The sequence below is a fragment of the Misgurnus anguillicaudatus genome, chromosome 16, assembly GCF_027580225.2.
Source record: "Misgurnus anguillicaudatus chromosome 16, ASM2758022v2, whole genome shotgun sequence".
NCBI classification, from domain to species: domain Eukaryota; kingdom Metazoa; phylum Chordata; class Actinopteri; order Cypriniformes; family Cobitidae; genus Misgurnus; species Misgurnus anguillicaudatus.
In genome coordinates, this window is record NC_073352.2 from 34,266,763 (window position 1) to 34,286,539 (window position 19,777).

General features: G+C 37.2%; 1 protein-coding gene and 7 non-coding genes across 9 annotated transcripts; 2 read left to right on the plus strand and 6 right to left on the minus strand.

Moving 5' to 3' along the window:
* Window positions 1–632: 632 nt before the first annotated feature.
* Window positions 633–714, minus strand: trnas-cga (transfer RNA serine (anticodon CGA)). Its single transcript has one exon. It is a non-coding gene; the product is annotated as a tRNA-Ser (tRNA).
* Window positions 715–2,197: 1,483 nt separating this feature from the next.
* trnas-cga (transfer RNA serine (anticodon CGA)) lies at window positions 2,198–2,279 on the minus strand. Its single transcript has one exon. It is a non-coding gene; the product is annotated as a tRNA-Ser (tRNA).
* A 607-nt stretch (window positions 2,280–2,886) lies between these two features.
* On the minus strand, window positions 2,887–2,968 carry trnas-cga (transfer RNA serine (anticodon CGA)). The gene has a single exon. It is a non-coding gene; the product is annotated as a tRNA-Ser (tRNA).
* A 1,281-nt stretch (window positions 2,969–4,249) lies between these two features.
* Window positions 4,250–4,331, minus strand: trnas-cga (transfer RNA serine (anticodon CGA)). Its single transcript has one exon. It is a non-coding gene; the product is annotated as a tRNA-Ser (tRNA).
* Window positions 4,332–5,349: 1,018 nt separating this feature from the next.
* Window positions 5,350–5,431, minus strand: trnas-cga (transfer RNA serine (anticodon CGA)). The gene has a single exon. It is a non-coding gene; the product is annotated as a tRNA-Ser (tRNA).
* A 790-nt stretch (window positions 5,432–6,221) lies between these two features.
* On the plus strand, window positions 6,222–6,303 carry trnas-cga (transfer RNA serine (anticodon CGA)). Its single transcript has one exon. It is a non-coding gene; the product is annotated as a tRNA-Ser (tRNA).
* A 389-nt stretch (window positions 6,304–6,692) lies between these two features.
* trnas-cga (transfer RNA serine (anticodon CGA)) lies at window positions 6,693–6,774 on the plus strand. Its single transcript has one exon. It is a non-coding gene; the product is annotated as a tRNA-Ser (tRNA).
* Window positions 6,775–7,784: 1,010 nt separating this feature from the next.
* ap1ar (adaptor related protein complex 1 associated regulatory protein) lies at window positions 7,785–18,719 on the minus strand. 2 transcript variants are annotated; one of them, XM_055178697.2, is made up of 10 exons: window positions 18,390–18,705; window positions 17,305–17,353; window positions 17,167–17,193; window positions 17,044–17,069; window positions 14,575–14,671; window positions 14,187–14,285; window positions 13,075–13,142; window positions 11,126–11,199; window positions 10,936–11,043; window positions 7,785–10,551 (listed from the first exon to the last, which is right to left on the minus strand). In XM_055178697.2, the coding sequence occupies exons 1-10, from the start codon at window positions 18,458–18,460 to the stop codon at window positions 10,274–10,276; spliced, it is 897 nt and encodes a 298-aa protein (XP_055034672.1). In that variant the 5' UTR covers window positions 18,461–18,705; the 3' UTR covers window positions 7,785–10,273. The 2 variants fall into 2 exon arrangements, with proteins under 2 accessions (XP_055034672.1, XP_055034673.1); XM_055178698.2 differs by lacking the exon at window positions 14,187–14,285 and having other exon boundaries at window positions 18,390–18,719.
* Between the last annotated feature and the right edge of the window lie 1,058 nt (window positions 18,720–19,777).

Here is a 19,777-nt window from a genome sequence, read left to right on the forward strand (position 1 = left end):
CCGCCCTCTCATAGTCACCCTGTGACAGTAGTTTTCTGACAGTGTCAGAAATTCGGCATGATCACCGCACAGTGTGTTTGCTGCTACGACCTGCCACGAGCGCATGCTGGTGATGTTGCGCAACGTGTGACGCTGCCACCGAAGCTTCCGTGTCATCATCGTACAGTCTACATGCCTGTCCTACCCGAGTTTAAACGATCCATGTCGTACAGTGTGATAAGTTAATGATTTTATAAGAGGGCAAAAATCCTGCAGTGTATTCTGGGCTTTAGTCGACGCGCTCCGCTAAGTTGCAAAACTGCAAGGAAAACACTGGTATGGTGTTTTTGATTCTCAGCCTGTGGATGTTTTTCATCGCTAAAGGGAGTTTGGAAACTTACAACAAAGGACAGATGACAACAGGTTTGCTCGAAACAGCCCAAGCACAAAGGTAAAGCTAATATTGCATTTAGCATTGACGCTGGTAGTGACAATTATCTCAAACCAATAAGTGATCTACAGCGTTTCTTATGCGGAGAACGTGAGCATGCCCTGTTTGTCCAGTAGTTCATCTGTTTTTACATCATTGTGATCTGTGGGACCAAACTACAAACATCAGATGTTCATCATGTAACAATCTTATAAGTATGTCACGCTGTGAGCAGGATTCGAACCTGCGCGGGGAAACCCCATTGGATTTCGAGTCCAACGCCTTAACCTCTCGGCCATCACAGCTGATATAAACCCATGAATCAAGAGAGGATGATTGATGGTTAATCTCACTGATGTGATCACAAAGAAAGAGATTGTATTGAAACTTTATCTCTCTAGTTGTAGACTCATTAGTGATTGCTTGTATATAAAATGCTATTTCACTTCTTATTGATCTTATACAGATAATGATATAGAAGAGATTTTGTCCAATTAGACATCTAGTGGTTTTGTACATATTTAAAGTTTTAGCTCAAAATACCATATAGATAATTTATTACAAATTATGTTGAAATTGAAACTGTGCTGTCAATTATTTTCTCTCTTTCTTTCTGCACTAAATGTCAGTGTTGTGGTTGGATAATGCAGATTAAGAGGCTGGATTATGGTTGGAGCTAAACTCTGCAGGACACCGGCCCTCCAGGACCGAAGTTGCCCATCCCTGGATTAGATCATTGACATCGGTTGAGAAATGTAAACTTTATTTTGCTTTTTATGCAGAGAAAGTGAGACTGCTCTGTTCACTTGTATGCAGACAGGGGCGGAGTAGGACCCAAAAATCTACCGGGAAATTTCCTAGACCACCAGCCCTCTGTGCTCAAAAAAAAAAGAAAAAAGAAAATGGTTCGCTGTAAGTAAGCAAATGCTGAAATCTAAAATTACAATAAAATGACTGCAAAACAACATGAAATACCAAGTGTAATAATTATTAAAAGATCTTAAAGTCAACAACAGTCCCCTAGTTTTAGGTATGCTAAAGCTTACTTTGGTTGCAAAGCAGTTGCTGATAAAATGATTAAGCCTGTTTGGAGAGAGATATTTTATGTGACAAAATGTCAGTCATCGTGTGATAACGAAAATATAACGAGGCTTAAACTAACTTGCGTGTTCTGAGCAGATGTTGTCATTGAACAGGCTGTAAACTGTTGGCTAAGCTACAGACACTCGTGAAAAACTGATGCTGATTATCTGGGAAACATTCTCTAACAGCAGTTAAGTTGTCATTGTTTGTGTCAAAGTTTTGCATTTGTTGTAACATTAAAACAGGAGATCAGTCTTACTCTGTGCTGCTCAAAGTGATACTCAGAGCTCCATTCCTCTGTGGGTGTGCGTTGCTATGCTATTTTATTGGTTTTTGTGTGTTCTGATTGGCTATTGTGTAGCCTCTTTCTTTATTTTTTGATTGGCTGATAGAACTCCAGGGGAGACAGGCTTGATAGAGAAAGCGGTGCGGCCAGATACATTTTGAGCGCTGAAGCATATTAAATACATGATAAATAGGTTTTAGTGTGGCCGGAGTGCATGACTAAAGACTGAAAGCACGGCTTTTATCAGACCAGCCCTCGCAGCCTTAAAACACTACCGGCCCACCGGGAAAAGTCCCGACTCTACCGATTGCCACTCCGCCACTGTATGCGGAACAACATCATGAGATTCAAGAGCAACAAGGATCATATGAATTTCTGTTATCACCTTCACTTCAGTAGCCTGTCTTATAATGACAGCACGCCGTGAGCAGGACTCGAACCTGGGCGGGGAAACCCCATTGGATTTCGAGTCCAACGCCTTAACCTCTCAGCCATCACAGCTTATGTGACTGCACGTGATTGAATAAAGTCCACGGCTGCGTCCGAAATCTCTAAAATGCTGCCTGACAAGGCAAGAATTAATCAAGGCACATCTGAATCCAATGTTTGCTTTACTTCCTGACTCATGAGATACCTAGCTTTACTTTTGTGTTTGCGCTGTTTCGAGCAAACCTGTTGTCATCTGTGCTTTGTTGTAAGTTTTCAAACTCCCTTTTAGTGGTAAAAAAAAACATTGACAGGCTGAGGATCAGGAACACCACACCGGTGCTTTCCTTGCAGTTTATGACAACTTGCACGCATCCAAATAATTTTTGCAACGTAGCGGAGCGTGTCGACTGGATTTGAACCTGCGGGGGGAAAACCCATTGGATTTCGAGTCTAATGCTTTAAACTCTCTGCCTTCTCAGCTGATGAGACAACCCATGATTCACAAGAGGATGATTGATGGTTCATCTCACTGATGTGATCACAAAAATACTTTTAGATCAATGAAATCAGTTGAGACATGTAACCTTATTGCCATTTATGTGGAAAAAGCAAGCCTGGTCTATTCACTTGTATGTGCCAGTACACATCACTGTGATGTAACAATCTTATAATGGTGTCACGCTGTGAGCAGGATTTGAACCTGCGCGGGGAAACCCCATTGGATTTCGAGTCCTACGCCTTAACCTCTCGGCCATCACAGCTGATGAGAAAGCCCAAGAATCAAGAGCAGAGGTGGGTAGCAATGAGTTACATTTATTTCGTTACATTTACTTCAGTAATTTTTTTGGGTAACTAGTACTTTAAGGATGGGTACTTTTACTCTTACTCAAGTACACTTCTAATGAATAAACAGTACTTTGCTACATTCGGTGGCGTTACTAAGCTATTGTTAAATGATATAATAACTGAATATATATATATATATATATATATATATATATATATATATATATATATATATATATATATATATATATATATATATATATTAAAAAGTTTATATGGCTTGTTAGAAAGTCTCGCGAAACGTTGGAGAGGCTGCTTGCATTGCGAGAGGTGGCTACGCACTTTTTTCTTTATTATAATACTATTTCACACACTGTCCGAGTGTTTTTTTTTCATATGCGCTCTTGTGTAAGCAAATCCTGTAAACTTTAGAAACAACACACGTTCACATCTGCACATTTCCATATAATTTCCTCACAAAACTAAACAAAGTTAACAGCATAATGTGACGTCTCATGTATCTATTGCAGGACTGAGATAGGCTGCTTTACTGTAAACTAGGTTTCACGTATATAAGCAGAACAATGAAACTTGTTTGTGAAAGCCCGCCAAGTCATCTGAAATTCAGTGTTTTTACACTTCTTCTCTATCAGATCAGAACTAACCAGTAACTAACTACTTGAGTAGCTTTTTTATCTTATCTGATTTTTTGATCTAATACTTTTTTACTCTTACTCAAGTAAATATTTAGACTGTTACTTTTACATCACGTTTACCACTACCTTTTTCTCACATGACACGTTTCTGTGCAAACACCCGTGGCATCAGTCGACACGCCCCGCTAAGTTGTAAAAATGGCATGGATACGTGCGCGAAAGCACCAGATGCCGGAGCGCTGCCCACTACACCCTTCGGCTACGACTAATATTGCAGTTAGCATTGACGCTGGTAGTGACGATACTCTCAGACGATGATCAGTGATCAGACCAATCAAAAAAGTCCATATGATCCTTGTCACTCTTGATGAATGTCATGATGTTGTTCTGCATACAAGTGAACAGGGCAGGCTCACTTTCTCTGCATAAAAAGTACAAAAAAAGCTTACATTTATCAACTGATTTTCAGTCCACCTTTTTAATATCAGCTTTATGTATCTCTGCTTTTTATGCAGAGAAAGCAAGCCTGTCCGGTTTGTCAATTTCTAAACCACTGTGATCTGTAGGACCAAACATCAATTCAATCTTATAATGATGGCACGCTGTGAGCAGGATTCGAACCTGCGCGGGGAAACCCCATTGGATTTCGAGTCCAACGCCTTAACCTCTCGGCCATCACAGCTGATCACACTGATGTGATCACAAAGAAAGGGATTGTATTGAAACTTTATCTCTCTAGTCGTAGACTCTATATTACGCAATACCTTATAATGATTCATATGTCATACTGTCAAGATTTTAAAAAGATAATTCACCCAAAAATAAAAATTCTGCCATCATTAACCCTCAAGTTGTATATATAATGATTCATATATTATTTAAACCTGTATAAATGTTTTTGTTGTCCTAACCCTGACACAAAAGAAACTAATGTGGAAGTCAATGGTGCTCCGAAACTGTTTGGTCACAAAAAATATCTTTCAAAGTAATTTAAGTTTAGGACAACTTGAGAAAGTAAATAACACAAAATTTAATTTAAGGATAACTATCATTTAAAGGGGACATTTCACAAGACTTTTTTAAGATGTTAAATAAATCTTTGGTGTCCCCAGAGTACATATTTCATATTGAAATGTCAATTATTTTCTCTCTTTCTTTCTCTCAGCAGTAAATGACAGTGCTGTGATTGGACAGTGCAGATTAAGGGGCGGTATTATTATTATAAGATCCCCTTATGACATCACATGGGGGGGGGGCATATTTTAATGACCTATTTTTTACATGCTTGCAGAGAATGGTTTACCAAAACTAAGTTAATGGGTTGATCTTTTTCACATTTTCTAGGTTGATAGAAGCACTGGGGACCCATTTATAGCACCTAAACATGGAAAAGTCAGATTTTCATGATATGTCACCTTTAAGTAACTGGAGATATAAAGTTTTTGTACTCCGCACAGATTAGATAATTGATTTCAGTTGAGAAATGTAAACTTTATTCTGCTTTTTATGGAGAGAAAGTAAGACTGCCCTGTTCACTTGTATGCAGAACAACATCATGACATTCAAGAGCATCAAGAATCATATGAACTTCTGTTATCACCTTTACTTCAGTAATTTATCTGTTTCTACATCATTGTGATCTGTGGGACCAAACTACAAACATCACATGTTTATCATGTAACAATCTTATAATGATGGCACGCTGCGAGCAGGATTCGAACCTGCGCGGGGAAACCCCATTGGATTTCGAGTCCAACGCCTTAACCTCTCGGCCATCACAGCTTTTTTGCTTTACTTCCTGACACCTTTTGATTGCATTTCTAGCCAGAAATTGGTAGTTTTCAAATATGTGATTAGTTAACACAAAGGCGTTCTCTGTTTATATTTCAAACACAATTTCATTACACTGCCTATGAAGGCTGTCTGAATGTGCCTTCATGCCAACGCAGTCTTTGCTTCATAAGGCAGCGAGGCAAGAAGTCATCTGCCTTGGGTTTTGGACGCAGTCCATATGATCCTTGATGCTCTTGAATCTCCCGATGTTGTTTTGCATACAAGTGAACCAGACAGGCTGCATATAAAACACAATAAAGTTTACATTTCTCAACTGATTTCAATTATTTAATCTGCGCGGAGTACTTCATCTTCAGTAACTTAAAGGAAAAGTTCACCTCAAAATGAAAATTTTGTGTTGTTTACCTCACATGTTGTCCTAAACTTACATTTCTTTGGAAGATGTTTTGAGAAATATTTGTGACCAAACAGTTTTGGAGCACTATTGACTCACTCGTTATTTTTTCCTATTAAAATATGTTTATTTTGTATTGAGGTTAAAACAAGAAATTTGTACAGGTTTGCGTAATGTATGAATCATTATAAGGTATTGTGAATTTTCCACTAAAATTGTGCCTGTTCTTCATGTAAAACTACTAGATGTCTAAATGGACAAAATCTCTTCTATATCATTATCTGTATAAGATAAATAAGAAGTAAAAAAGCATTTCATATATAAGTCTACAACTAGACTACAATCCCTTTCTTTGTGATCACATCAGTGATATATGATACATCAGCTGTGATGGCCGAGAGGTTAAGGCGTTGGACTCGAAATCCAATGGGGTTTACCCGCGCAGGTTCGAATCCTGCTCACAGCGTGGTATCATTGTAAGATTGTTACATGGTGAACATCTGATGTTTGTAGTTTGGTCCCACTCATCACTGATGTTGAAACAGACGAACTACTGAAGGAGAGGTGATAACAGAAGTATATGATCCTTGTCGCTCTTGATGGATCTCATGATGTTGTTCTGTGAATGCCGAGATGAAGATCCTTTTGTATGAACTTGACCATGAGCTTCTTCTTACTGCTGTATTAGGATCTCTGAACATCTCTGATGAACGAGTTATTGAAGACTCTTCAGTGCAGGTTAAAGACTCTATAAAGACTCCACACCACTGATTATAGTCGTGTAGATTATATTGCACGTCTGTCAAGACAATGTTACACAATGTACCTTTAACATGCGTCTCAGAAAGGAAAACAGCTGTGATGGCCGAGAGGTTAAGGCGTTGGACTCGAAATCCAATGGGGTTTCCCCGCGCAGGTTCGAATCCTGCTCACAGCGTGATATCTTTATAAGATTGTAACATCAAAGTCCTATAACAGATTGTATGCAGAAACAAATATAAGAAAGCATGTAGCAAACAAACCCTTGCTACAATCAGTGTTGGGTAAATTACTCAAAAAAGTTACTAGTTATTAATTAAATATTCAATCATGTAATTTGATTACTCTACAAATTACTCCAAAAAAGTATTTAATGATTTATTACTTTCTAAATCCTGTTAAGTAAATGATATAAAAATAGGTTTAAAACAGCTTGAACTTTACTGTTTAAGCAGCTGGAAGATATGACATTTTTGAAAATGTGCTCATCTGAAAAATGATGGACATATTCATCTCGGACAGCTTTGGGGTGAGTGAATCATGGGTTAAATATCATTTTTGGCCAAACTATCCCTTTAAGTATTGGTATATTAAGTATGTAGAATAAGGTTTTGCAGAATCATGCATTAATATGTGTTATTTAAGTATAAATAAACAGACAACATCTCATTAATATTATTGCTAATACGTTAACCAACCAGTTAATAGTGAGAATTGTAAACTACACTACAGTGTTACCATTACCACTCTTATTAACATAAAGTGAGAAGGATACATAAAAAACATGCATTTTAACCTTAGACTTTAAGGGGTGGTTTCCTGGACAGAGCTTATCCACGACAAACGGCAAATTACATTTCAAGTATTTTTGTTTTTTAAGATAGTTTTTTTTCTAGATTTCATGCTGTCTTTGGATTCTTTATGAAACCACACTGCCACCTGCTGTTTACTGTGAGCTATTACATATACATTCTGTTTTTATTTAAAACTAATTTATCACATTGCAAACACATTACATGTGTGATGTGTCCAATGAATATAAAACGAATGAAAATGCACATTTGACATGAGATTCTGTCTGAAAAGTATAAAAACTTTAGGATTTAACACATTTTTATAATATAATAATATTCACTGACAATCATCAAAATATTTTTCTTTTATAACAACACAAATAGAAAGAAGACGTACAGTCATTTTCCTTTTATTCGCAGTCAGACCCAGGGTGAAGATTTGATATGAAAACTAGTTACATTCAATTCATATGAAACCAACATTTGTCACAAACACTCAACCAAGGGAAATTTTTTACAAACAAATCTGTGCAAAGTTTTTAGGTTCTGTTGAAGAGTTGGGAAACTCTATGTCTATAAATCCACTCATCCTATCTTTGAATGTTCAAGAATTTTTTACTTACACTTTTTATTTAAACCAGACAAACTTTTATTTGCATACCTTTGCAAATGCACACAGGCTCCCAAACTCTTCAAACAGCATGAGCCGAACACTTAAACATAACCGATAACATTAAAAGAATCAAACACTGCCATGATCACACGGTGGATATCGTACATACAGATGACATAAATAGATGAGCTGATGGAAGAAGAAAAATAACTGTGCTGTACAAAAGACTCTCGGGTGTAATGATATTTAAAACAAGTCTCTTTCAAAACACCATCTTCAGAGACCTACAACTACAACAACTCGTGTCTCTAATATTAAAGGCCTTTAGTGTCAATTTACAATCCATTATATACACATCATCACATTCATGAAAACATTAAAGCATATCAGGATATTTATGTATTGAGGTCAACCAAAGAGGGTTGTGTTTAATTAGCCAATGAATATCAAAATACCAAATGCATTCTGAATACGTAAGAACTTTGTGCCTAGCTGTTTTTTTATTTACGTTACACAGTATTTTCCCTCTTTCATGTCTTTTTGTCAAAGTTGTGAATTAGTGGTAGACATCACAAAACCTTTGACCCAGTAGGCAGTTAAACAATGGTCATTTTAAAAGCACTTGTGTCATGTTAATATACTTAATTCACTTTTCTATTGAGGCAATAAGTGTCGGTCATAAGGGTTTTCCCTTAAAATGTTGTGCAGTGTCTTGTACACAGTAGATCAGACTCAGAACAATGTTTTATAACATGATGTTACAGCAGTTACATGTCTGTAAAAAAACATTAGTGGCTCACATGAATGATCTTAAAGATGCTTTCATTAATCTGCACCCATCTTCTACAATTGCACTTCATTCAGTTTTGTAATAATCAACCTCTGCAATCAGACTGAACCAAGTTAAAAACTTAAAACTAACAAAAAAATTAAAGTTTGGGATTGGGACTTTGAGAAAAATCAGATCAAATAAAATACAGGTGCATTTTAAATCTTAAAAGTGTAATATTAACCTGAGGACTACTAAATGTGTATCTGCTAAATACTAAAGGCCATCTTGTGCAACCAACCGAACACGTGGAGATTATTTCACCATTACATCAAACAAAAAAATCTTTTTTTTTTGATTCTTAAAAATTTCAAATCCTACGATCAAGTGTTTTTTTAATTTGTGAAAAAAGTTCATTGTAATTTTCGTGTCAATAAAGCCATAAAACCGTTAAAGATTACAAGTTACACAACTTAAAGATAAAGGGTCAGTTTCCCAGGACTAATCCAGGACTAGGCCTTAGTTGTAGGACAATTTAGCAACCTTTCCAAAAATATCAAAACCATTACTGGTCTGCATCTTGAGACAAATTATATCAATATAGATGGGGATATTTTTTGCAGTGCAAAGCTGCTTTCAGTTAAAACGGCTCAAACATGTCTTTTAGTCTTGACTAAACTTAAGCCCTGTGAGGGAAACGGTTTAGACTGACCAGTAATGAGAATTGTTGGGAAATAGGTTTACTTGTCACAAAAATCTTGGACAGACATCATTTTCCTTAAAAAAATAATATTTTAGGTTTGAAATAATACCCAAATGTGTTTTCATTAGATTCCCCTCAACATGTCTTTTATTTCTTTTGTGTGTTGTTCCTTGTATTTTTATATTCATCATGTCCGTGCTAAAAATGAATTAGCTAACATAAACTAACAATGAACAATAATTCTATAGCATTTATTAATCTTAGTTCATGTTAATTTCAGCATTTACTAAAACATCTGCTAACAGTAGTTATACCACGGAGCTGTTGAATGCTTTATTCTGATTGGTTGAGAATGTTCCATGGGTGTGGATTATTTTTCACATAACTTTTAAAATGACCAGCAATATTTTTGGTAATCGTGGTATAAGAGAAATAATTGACTCTGGTCCTTTGAATTATTCGAAAATAATGCACACCCGCAGTGTAACGGCATAACCACCTTATGACAGCCCGTCGTCAATTATTCCTTACTTAATGCACTAACATGAACTAACACAAATAACTGTATTGACGTTAACTAACATTAACAAGAATTAATACATGTTGAAAAACTATATTGTTCATTGTTTGTTCTTGTTAGTTAATGCATCTACTACATGTAATGTTAACAAATGCAACCTTATTGTAAAGAAATGATTTATTTCTTTGTAAAGCTCTCTGAATTACCTTCATGCATGTCATGAGTCAAGTTTTAGACGTCTTGCATTTAAATGAAGTATAACTGACGTCCCACACGGACTATCTTTCTTGTTGATCAGAGTTGACTTTATGCTCCGCCTCTTCAGTGGGCGTGTCCAGTACTGGATTAACAAACCCTTCAAAGTCCTCATCACCACGATCACCGCTGTCCTCGGCATGAGCGCTGACAAAATCGTTCTCCCATTCAAGAGCGTTTGAGTCTTCCGATGTGGAGGTAGGACCGCTGCTCAACTGTTTTCCACCCGGGCGAAGAGCTGCCCGTAAAATGTCCTCCTCCGTTTTGGAGCGCTCCCATGCGTGACCCATCCTGTTCATTCCTGTTAATATACCATAAAATATAAACTTAAGACTAAGGGCACTCAAATGTGACATTTAACACATCAAACCAGTTGCCAAAAATTAATGAAAAAATAGAAAATCTACTGGATTTAATGGGAATTTCTATGAATCTATAATAGTCTTTGTGGGTCTACTGGTATGTGTTAGGTTCAATTGTAGGGGCCCTTAAAGCCTACTGGAATATGTCCCAAAACACTACAAAAATACATTTTTGGTGACAGCCAATGGTATTTTAATGGAAACCAACAGAGTTTCTGTGATGTTTTTTTAGCAGGGATGATCGATGACTCCATCATGATATCTAATATTTCATTAACTGATGTGAGAAGCGAAAGCTCTTGACGTTCTGTAACATCACTCACCTTCCTCATCCTCCCACTCCAAATCCAGTGATGTGGCGTCAGTTTTACTGGTATAGTCCCAGCTGCTCTCGGTGTTTGGAGTCACCACATTCGTTTCAGAGCTGAGTCCTACGCACACACACAGCTTGAGTTTGACAAACCATTCAAAATGTTTAATTTCATAAGATAAAAGTAAGAAATGAGTACTCACTGTTAGTACGAAAGGCTTCAGACTGTGCTTTCACACCCTGCAGGTACACATCAAACTCTCCGTCTGACAATTTGCTGGAGAAACAGCAGACAAGCAGTTACATCATCCGTCTGATGCAGACATAGATAACTTCAGTCTCAAAAGTTTACTGTTTGCACTTTTAATAGTAAAACTGTTTACTTATTCAAATTGCAAAATTCACTTTTGCAAGATTTTTGGAAATAAATGTGTGTTCTGTAGAGCAGTGGTTCTCAAACTGGGGTCCGGGGCCCCCAGGGGGTCCGCGAGATGGTGCCAGGGGGGCCCCAGTTTTATGACATTTTATAATACATTAATTTATCATGAATTCTGCGTAATTAAACCTAAAAAAATAAGGCAGCACTACTTTGTATAATTTAATGTTTGTTTAATTAAAATTTGAAGTTTTAGACCTTTTTTTGTCATACATTTTCTTTGGGGGGCCACGAAGGAATGCACCGTACACAAAGTGGGCTGCACGCTGAAAAAGTTTGAGAACCACTGCTGTAGGGCTGTCACTTTCCGTTAGAAAATCGATTACACAATCGATCGGACCAAAAAAAAAAAAGTTAAATAGGGAATCGATTTTAACCAAATATGTACACTATTAATTTTAAAAGAATTACACAATTAAAAAATATAGATAACACAAAACTCACAAACAAGCAGAAAAAGAAAGTACAGTAGGCGTTGGGAAAGCTAGATAGAAAATACCCAGCAATTTTACATGCCTATAGTTTCACGGTTTCAACCGCAGCATCTAGTGTTTTGCAAAAAAAATGGAGGACAATGGCAATAAACCTGTGCAACACGAAAGAGCGTCGAAAGCGAACTTATAGGAGATGAGTTATGAAAAAGAGCCACCATTGCCAGCTGACAGCGACCCGCTTTTGTGGCGAAGATTGGCAGTATGAAATACCCCCACCTTGCGCAGCTGGCAACGAAGTACCCGAGTTTCTGGGACATCAGTGCGATCCGAGCGCGTCTTCTCAACAGCTGGACATAGTAAATAAAAAATGCTCTGCTGGACCCCAAAATGTTGACCGACTTGTTTTCCTGTCCAATAATTTTTAATGGCCCTAGCCTTTTGTGCATTTCATTATGCCTGCCGGTGCCGCCTATAAGTGTCGATTACGTTTAATAAAAAACACACATGGCCTGTTCTCAACTTCAAGTAAGTCCATTTAAAGTTTCATTTTTGAACAGTTGTTTGAAAGGGATTGAATCATTATTTAAAATAATTTTTGAATTGCCTAAATCATGAATGCAGCCGGTTTGAAGCCTGCAGCGATGTTTTTCATTTATGCTATATTTTTGCTGTTTGTTATTCTGCACGAAACTTCATGGCAATAATAAATAAAAAATATTGCTGACTTGTGCGTTTTCAGCGCTCTCTTTACGTTCGTCCGTTACTTGGTGTTGAAATGGAAAACGCCTTTTTTTAGACATGGAAAATCGATTTTACAATCCATTCAATGAACACTTGTGTCTTAAAAATCGAAAACGATTGAGTGACAGCCCTAGTGTTCTGGCAGTGTGTGAACACAACAACCTTACAATAAAAAACTTTTTTTAATCACCATTAAACCAAAGCAGTCTCATAACAGATGCTGTTTTGATTCTTATATCAATGTGACATCACACTGATTAAGCCGCACCCACAGCCAATGACTGACTGGTCATTTTGCCCAAAAGCTTTTTTAAATGTGTTTGATGGCACGTTGAAGCGCAAATGTGGCGCTGTTGGTAAGGGAGTGTGGAGCAGTATCTCAATTGCATGATTTAATGAAAACTGCACATTTTTGCTCCTACACATTTAGGGGAATTTTAAAAATGCTTATAATCACATTAAATTAATATATATCTTTTTAAATTATAGCTGGTCAAATACATTTAGGGGGTCACTAAAGACTGTGTGTATTTACACATACGCTTTGTGTCGAGGTTCATTGCTCTCCGCTTCTGTCCTGAGTTTCATCTTATGTGACGGCTGCTTCCCCTAAAAAACAGGAGAGTTTAAAAATGTCACTAAAATACCACATATGCTCCATAAAGAGCTACAGTCCTTTGAATCTCTAAAGCTTCAAGTCAATAATCATTTCCAACTATTTGTGCCAAAGTTTGCTGGCCTGCTGAGATACAAACATCAAGTGTAACACTAGCAGATGGTCAAACACACTGATCATGCTACAAAGCAATGAAAGACATTAAAAATAAACACAACCATGAGGGCAAATAAAAAGGAAAACAATAATGAAAACGAAAAAAGGAGAAGATGAGGGAGATCTGCTTGTATATTTTTTCTCTTGTTTTAAGGTGGAAAATCTAGTTAAATATGACATTTGTTATTTATATTAATCGACTACATGTTTGATAGTCTATTAAAACGTTTGTACCATTTTATTAGATAATATTGCATTTATGAGGACAATACATTTGCAATAATATCATATATTCTATATGCATTAAAGCAACACTATGTAGTTTCCATGTAAAAATGACTTACAGCTCCCCCATGTGGTTGAAAAGCGCAACAGTGCGTGGTATCAGACACTCTTCTGCAGGCAGGGGGAGGGGCGGGGCTGTGTGCTCTACCGCCACTTTTAGAGTGTGCTTGTAGCAGCTAGGAGGTTGCTCAGGTTGCAGCAACAGTACAATTTGTCCAGTTAAAAGTTGTTATATCACTGAAATAATTTTAGAGACATTATTTAAAGGTAAAAAAAACTACATAGTGTTGCTTTAATGATCTATCTGCAAGCAAATAATGTAATATTTTAAACAGTGTTAAGTGCTGAGGTTATTCAAAAGGCAGATTAATATTTGATGTCGGAACCTCAAACATAATGTGATGTTAAGAGTGTCTGATATGCATGTCTCAATCTATAATTTACAAGATGATTTAGTTTGAACAAAAGCAAGCAAATGAGATACAGCACATCTGACCTCAAATCAGTTTGATTTGAATTAAAAACATAAAAAAAATAAAAGGGCACAAGTGTAAAATGCTTTAGGACTACAGGTGTGCGTTCTGTCAACGCCTCACCTCCTTTAGCTTTCGTTCCTTAGCGAGCCGCGCTGCCTCGCGCTGGGCGGCAAATATTGCCTCCTCTTCTAGCCTTAACTTCTCCTCTTCTGCCACTAACTGGGCAGAAATCAAAAAAGAAAAAGAAGGTTAACTAAAACCAAAAATAAAAGCAGGGGTGATAAACAAAAGCAATGGAAATGACAAACGAAACCATAAGAACTGAAGCTCTGACTCTAAATGTGTGTGAAAGTGATGTTTTGAATAACCAGCCTGACTGCTACACAGGTAAAATGGGTTGTGAACAGCATTTTATGTTGATTAAGATGATTATTGAAAATCAAATTGAAATGTAAAGATGTTGAGTCACATCTGTTTTAGGTGATGGCAACACTTCAATGATCTGTACCTCTGCTTTCAGCTTTTCATCCATCAGCACCTGTTTGTCTGAGATGGCACCGTAGCGATGCTCCTTCAGGTGGCCAATCTCTTCATCATTGATAGGTCTGGACCAATCAGAAAGAAGAGGTCAAGTGTTTCCTCAGCAAAATACAATCCATATCACATCAAACTATGCGTCAGGTCAGACAACTTGTTTATACCAGACGGGGATAAAGCGAGAAAAAAAAATACACGTAGTTGGACGCTTAAACATTTTGAGTTAACTCGCTTCATTCGAGTGTGAAATTCAGACGTGAACACGCTCAATTTGGCAACTTAAGCTAGCTTGTAGTCTTAGGGACCAGTCACACCAAAAGCCCCTCAATATGTATATTTATATATAGCTCAAATTGAGTAAAGAGCATTTTTACAACTTACCAGATTGTCTGATTTCCTCACTCACTTTTTTTCAAGCAAGATCCTTTTTATTCATGTTTCTATAAAAGAACGAAGATGTGTCGTACAGCTCCGGGTGTTCACATACAGCAATGATGATTTTGTCCTACATTGCGGTTTTGTATTTTTGACCCCGCTCGCTATGTTGCAATCACTTCACTTCTGGAGATGACGTGAACGCCACTGCTACGCTCCCATTGGTAGTTGCCAAGGGTGCCGCACAAGCCCAGAAAAGTGAAGCCAAAACGTCTTGATCTCCCCCCAGTGACTGGTCCCAGTATAGGTCATAAAGCCCGCCTCCCCATGTTATTCAATAGGACTTGAGACCAACTAAACAATTTAATTACACTTCAATTATCTTTTTTCCGAAGCTAGTTTCTGTCATTTACTGTAGTTTTTATCACGCTGATGTTAATTCAAATGTTTTTTTTTAAATAGGTTTGTGTTTAGTTAGTTATTTAACTCTTTCCCCGCCATTGACAAGATATCTCGTCAATCAAGAGAAAACGCTTCCCCGCCAATGACGAGTATTTCCGTCTTTCCGCAATACCGCTACAACTTTTTAAAACCGGAAGTATTGCCCTATGGCAAGCTGCTGCATGTCCGTGTCTGTTTTAAAGATCGCTCTGAATGGGATCTCTATGAAAAGTACGTCACAAAAATGGAATTATCTCTGCTTTTTCCTCAAAATGTGGTGTTTTTGCAGAAACCTACCCATATTCAAAAGCTGATTACAAAAGAACTACTGAAGGTAGGATGAAACAGTTTTTTTTTGTTTGAAAGCAGAGGGTCTGTTCTTTCATTTGGTATATTGTATGTTTATATATTTGAAGAAGAACATTTTCTGCAAGGCATTAAACTTTTGTGAAAATCATGAAAAACGCTGGCGCTGGCTGGCAACTTTTTTTAAAAAACGCTGGTGGTGAAAGAGTTAATGATATAAAAAAGGTGGTGTCACGTCATGATTGACTGCTGTGATATCGTGTGATATGCGCATTCTACGAGAGCGGGGTCTTGATTTTTCGCGGCTTCACTTCCTGCTCACTACCGCGCATGACTGGTCCCGAAATTACTACTGCGCAGACTCAAGACCCAAGATGTCAGCGCCATATCGGGACACTGGCGGCTTCACTTTTCACCAATGGAAGAGAGCGAACACGCGTCGTCCATCTTTTTTTACAGTCTATGGTAGTTGCTCATCATTTGCATAAATGTAAACTTTTTTCAACTTTGTCGCACAACTGGACACTCCCCATCCAGTCGCCAACGGTCACTGTCGCGCCTTTTTATTCCTGTTTCTATAAAAGTACAAAAATGTGTCGTACAGCTCCAGGTGTCCACAAAGCGGCGACTATTTTGTCCTCTATTGTCGTTTCATTTATCTGCCTTCACTCCCTATGTCGTAATCAAATCACTACTAGAGCAAGCTCCTGATTGGTTAACGCGGCGCAAATATCCACTAAAGTTCCAATTTTTCAACTTGCTTGAATCACCCGTTACACGTGTCAACTCCAAAACGCTCAATTGGCGCAGGATGTAAACCACTCGTGCTTAACACTCCATTCGCATCTGGTATGAACGAAACATAACATAAATGAGTAATATTTGACTTAAGCAAATAAACTGATGAGTTACCAATCATTGTAAACCTCTGAAAAACTGTTTGCTGACAGACATTTCTCCCTATAATTGACTATTATTTGGGCATCAAATGACCCATGAGCATTTTGTAGGTGTGTCCATGCTAAAAATGAATCATGATGATGTAATAGGCCGCATAGAAATATGATGTGATTCTCCTCCAAGATCCAGCTTGTGATAAAAGTGTCTAAGTTGAAAAGATTATGTAACGAAAACTGATTACGAAGAGAAAATGTTCCAGGAAGTGCAGAAAAAAAAGTTCACACCTGCTCAAATAAGAACAAATGTGTTTGCAGTAAGTCTAAATAAAACCTCAACATCAGTCAGGGTGTGATGAAGTTTACAACAGAGATGAAATTTACAAAGCAGCACACAAGTGTACATTAAACAGATGTCATACCTGGGGCAGCTTTGCGAGCTCTCACCCTGAAACAGAAGACAACTGTGAGTGATCATGTCTTGGCAAAGGAGGAGGAACATTATAAAAACTAATAAATGGATATAGGAGTAAGTGTGGTCTGACCTCATCGCTCTCCACAAGGTTCTCAAACTGTAATGCAAAAGTAGATAAGAGTTAAGTCAATTAAACTGCACAGATTTGGAGAAAGAGGATTATCTATGCTTTAATTTTTATAATAGTTTTACATAGATTAGGATGTACCTCTATTGTGTAGTGTTCCCCAGCTGTGCTACTTTTGAAGTACTTTGACCTATTGGTATACAAAAAAAAATCAATGTGACACCTACATTTCCCGATCAAACATGACTTAAAGTATTTGTGGTTTCCAATATAATCATCACAACATGCCATGGGTACAGTCAGTCACATGATCATATAGTAATAATATGGTACTTTCTTGGTACTGAATGATATAAATGTATACACCATGGGATATCATAAAATACTATGGAACTACTAAAAACATCACAATACTCTTGTCCCGTTTAATCCTCACTAATTTTTTTTATTGATTGTACTCAGATGTGTTATTGTTTTTCAGAATAGAGTTGAATTATTTAGGATCTTCCAATGAGTTTAATATTACAATCAATAAATATGCAAATGCATTGATTGGCATCATAATGTGTCACTTTAAATGGATCCACTATTAAAAAGATAAATTACAGCCTGATGTCCACGGGTCGATTCACAGGACGCTTCTGGGCGGAGCCCTTTGATCATAAAGCCAACTAATGCGGAAACCCAAGAAGAGCGGAGACGTTCAAATCATTTAAACGACTCGTTCGAATAGAGCGTTTCAATGAACCGGTTCAAAAGTGACACATTGATTCGTGTGAAGTCATCACTCAATTGTCTTCACAGAGACATAAATAGATAAATAATTAACAAAACAGTGGATAATAATGGATTGTAACTCATATCAAACAAATCAACTGATTGAACGAATTGAGTGAATTGGTTCAATCGAAGTATTAAAAATGAACCGTTTGAACAAACGATTCCTGAATCACAACACCAATGGGACTGGTATCAGTCATATTCCAGTTGTTTTTAAACTATATATGTTTACTGTAACATTAAAGTTCTACTAACAATTTCTAGTCTATTCCAACGAAACGATACCGAGATTGCCCATTGTTAACCGGACACCGGCCGGACAATTAGCCTATTTCCAATACAATGCACCTGATACCACATACGAACCGGCGAGTCACGCAGAACACTGCCAAAGATCAATCACCCACTTGTTATAATACCTATTAAATAACATGCAAATGACTCACCCTCCTCCTCTTTGGATCCGGTTTGCTTCTCTTCTAAAGAGCCCAAAACATTGAGCCCAGCAGTTCCCCATGGCATGCGCGTATCAGGTGTGTGTGTCTTTCAGCTACTCTCACATTCCTGATCGAGGTCTTGCACTTCTTTAGTTCGTACTTTATTCTGCATGACTCGTAGGGCTCGCGCAGGTACACATCACCTGCGCACGGTTCTCTCGCGCAACTGCATCATTCTCGCGTTCGGCCTAAAACCTCTTTTGTTTCTTCTTCCTGACAACTCGTACAGGACGTTAATGTTTGAAGTACGGCGAGTCGTGAGGGACATGTGATGTAATGACGTCTCCAAGACACAGAGTGGCGCCAGAGATTAATCAGCGTTACCGCCAAAAAGCCGTGTCATTCGTATTTTGAGGTAAAGTATGATGTCCATATCAAATATGCTTTAATACGATAAATATAACATTAAACTTATTGTGAAATATTAAGATAATATTAGTTAGTCCCTTTATCGCAATGTCACAATGAATGGAGCATTTAGATATTTAACTTCACTGACATTACATTACATTAATCAATGCATTAGATTTTTTCCACAATACACGTTGTTTCAAAAACTATTTTTATGAAAAACATTGCTTTACAAACCTTTCAGCGAATAAGCCACGTGAGACTTAATTATGATCCTCCTTGGTCTGATGCAATCATGTGTCATTTATAATGTTGGTTTTCGAAGATACTTGCAGAACTTGTACATTGAGATAGTATGTAAAGTAGCCTATAGTAAAGATAGATGGACAAATATGTATAAAGAATATACTTATCAAAATATGCAAAAACCTGCAGACAAAAAAGTATCGGCTCTCTAGTAAAGACGATTATAAATGTGATAAGTGCTGTTAGAATGTAAAAATATGGAAAGTTTTGGTATAATAATTAATAATAATAATAATTGGTATACTTCCATCGTCTAAAGTCCTTTTGGACAGTGGTTTCGAATTATGTGAAAGATTATGGGGTTGTTTACATTTGGGATTTTACAATTATTTAATACAGAAATATTTTGGATTAGACAAATAATGGACAAATAAAGTATCGCTTTATGGCAGCGCAGCACAATAATTTTGACCAGATGACCCCCCCAATTTATATGTTTGTGCTTTATAGGGCAGTGGTTTTCAAACTGGGGGCCGGAGACTCCAGGGGGGCCGCGAGATGGTGCCAGGGGGCCCCAGTTTTATGACATTTTATGAAATACATTAATTTATCATCAATTCTGTGTAGTTAAACCTAAAAAAATAAGGCTACTAACCCAAAGCACTACTTTTTGTATAATTTAATGGTTTTTTTATTAAAATGTTGAGTTTTAGAACAGTTTTTTGTCACAAATTTTCTTT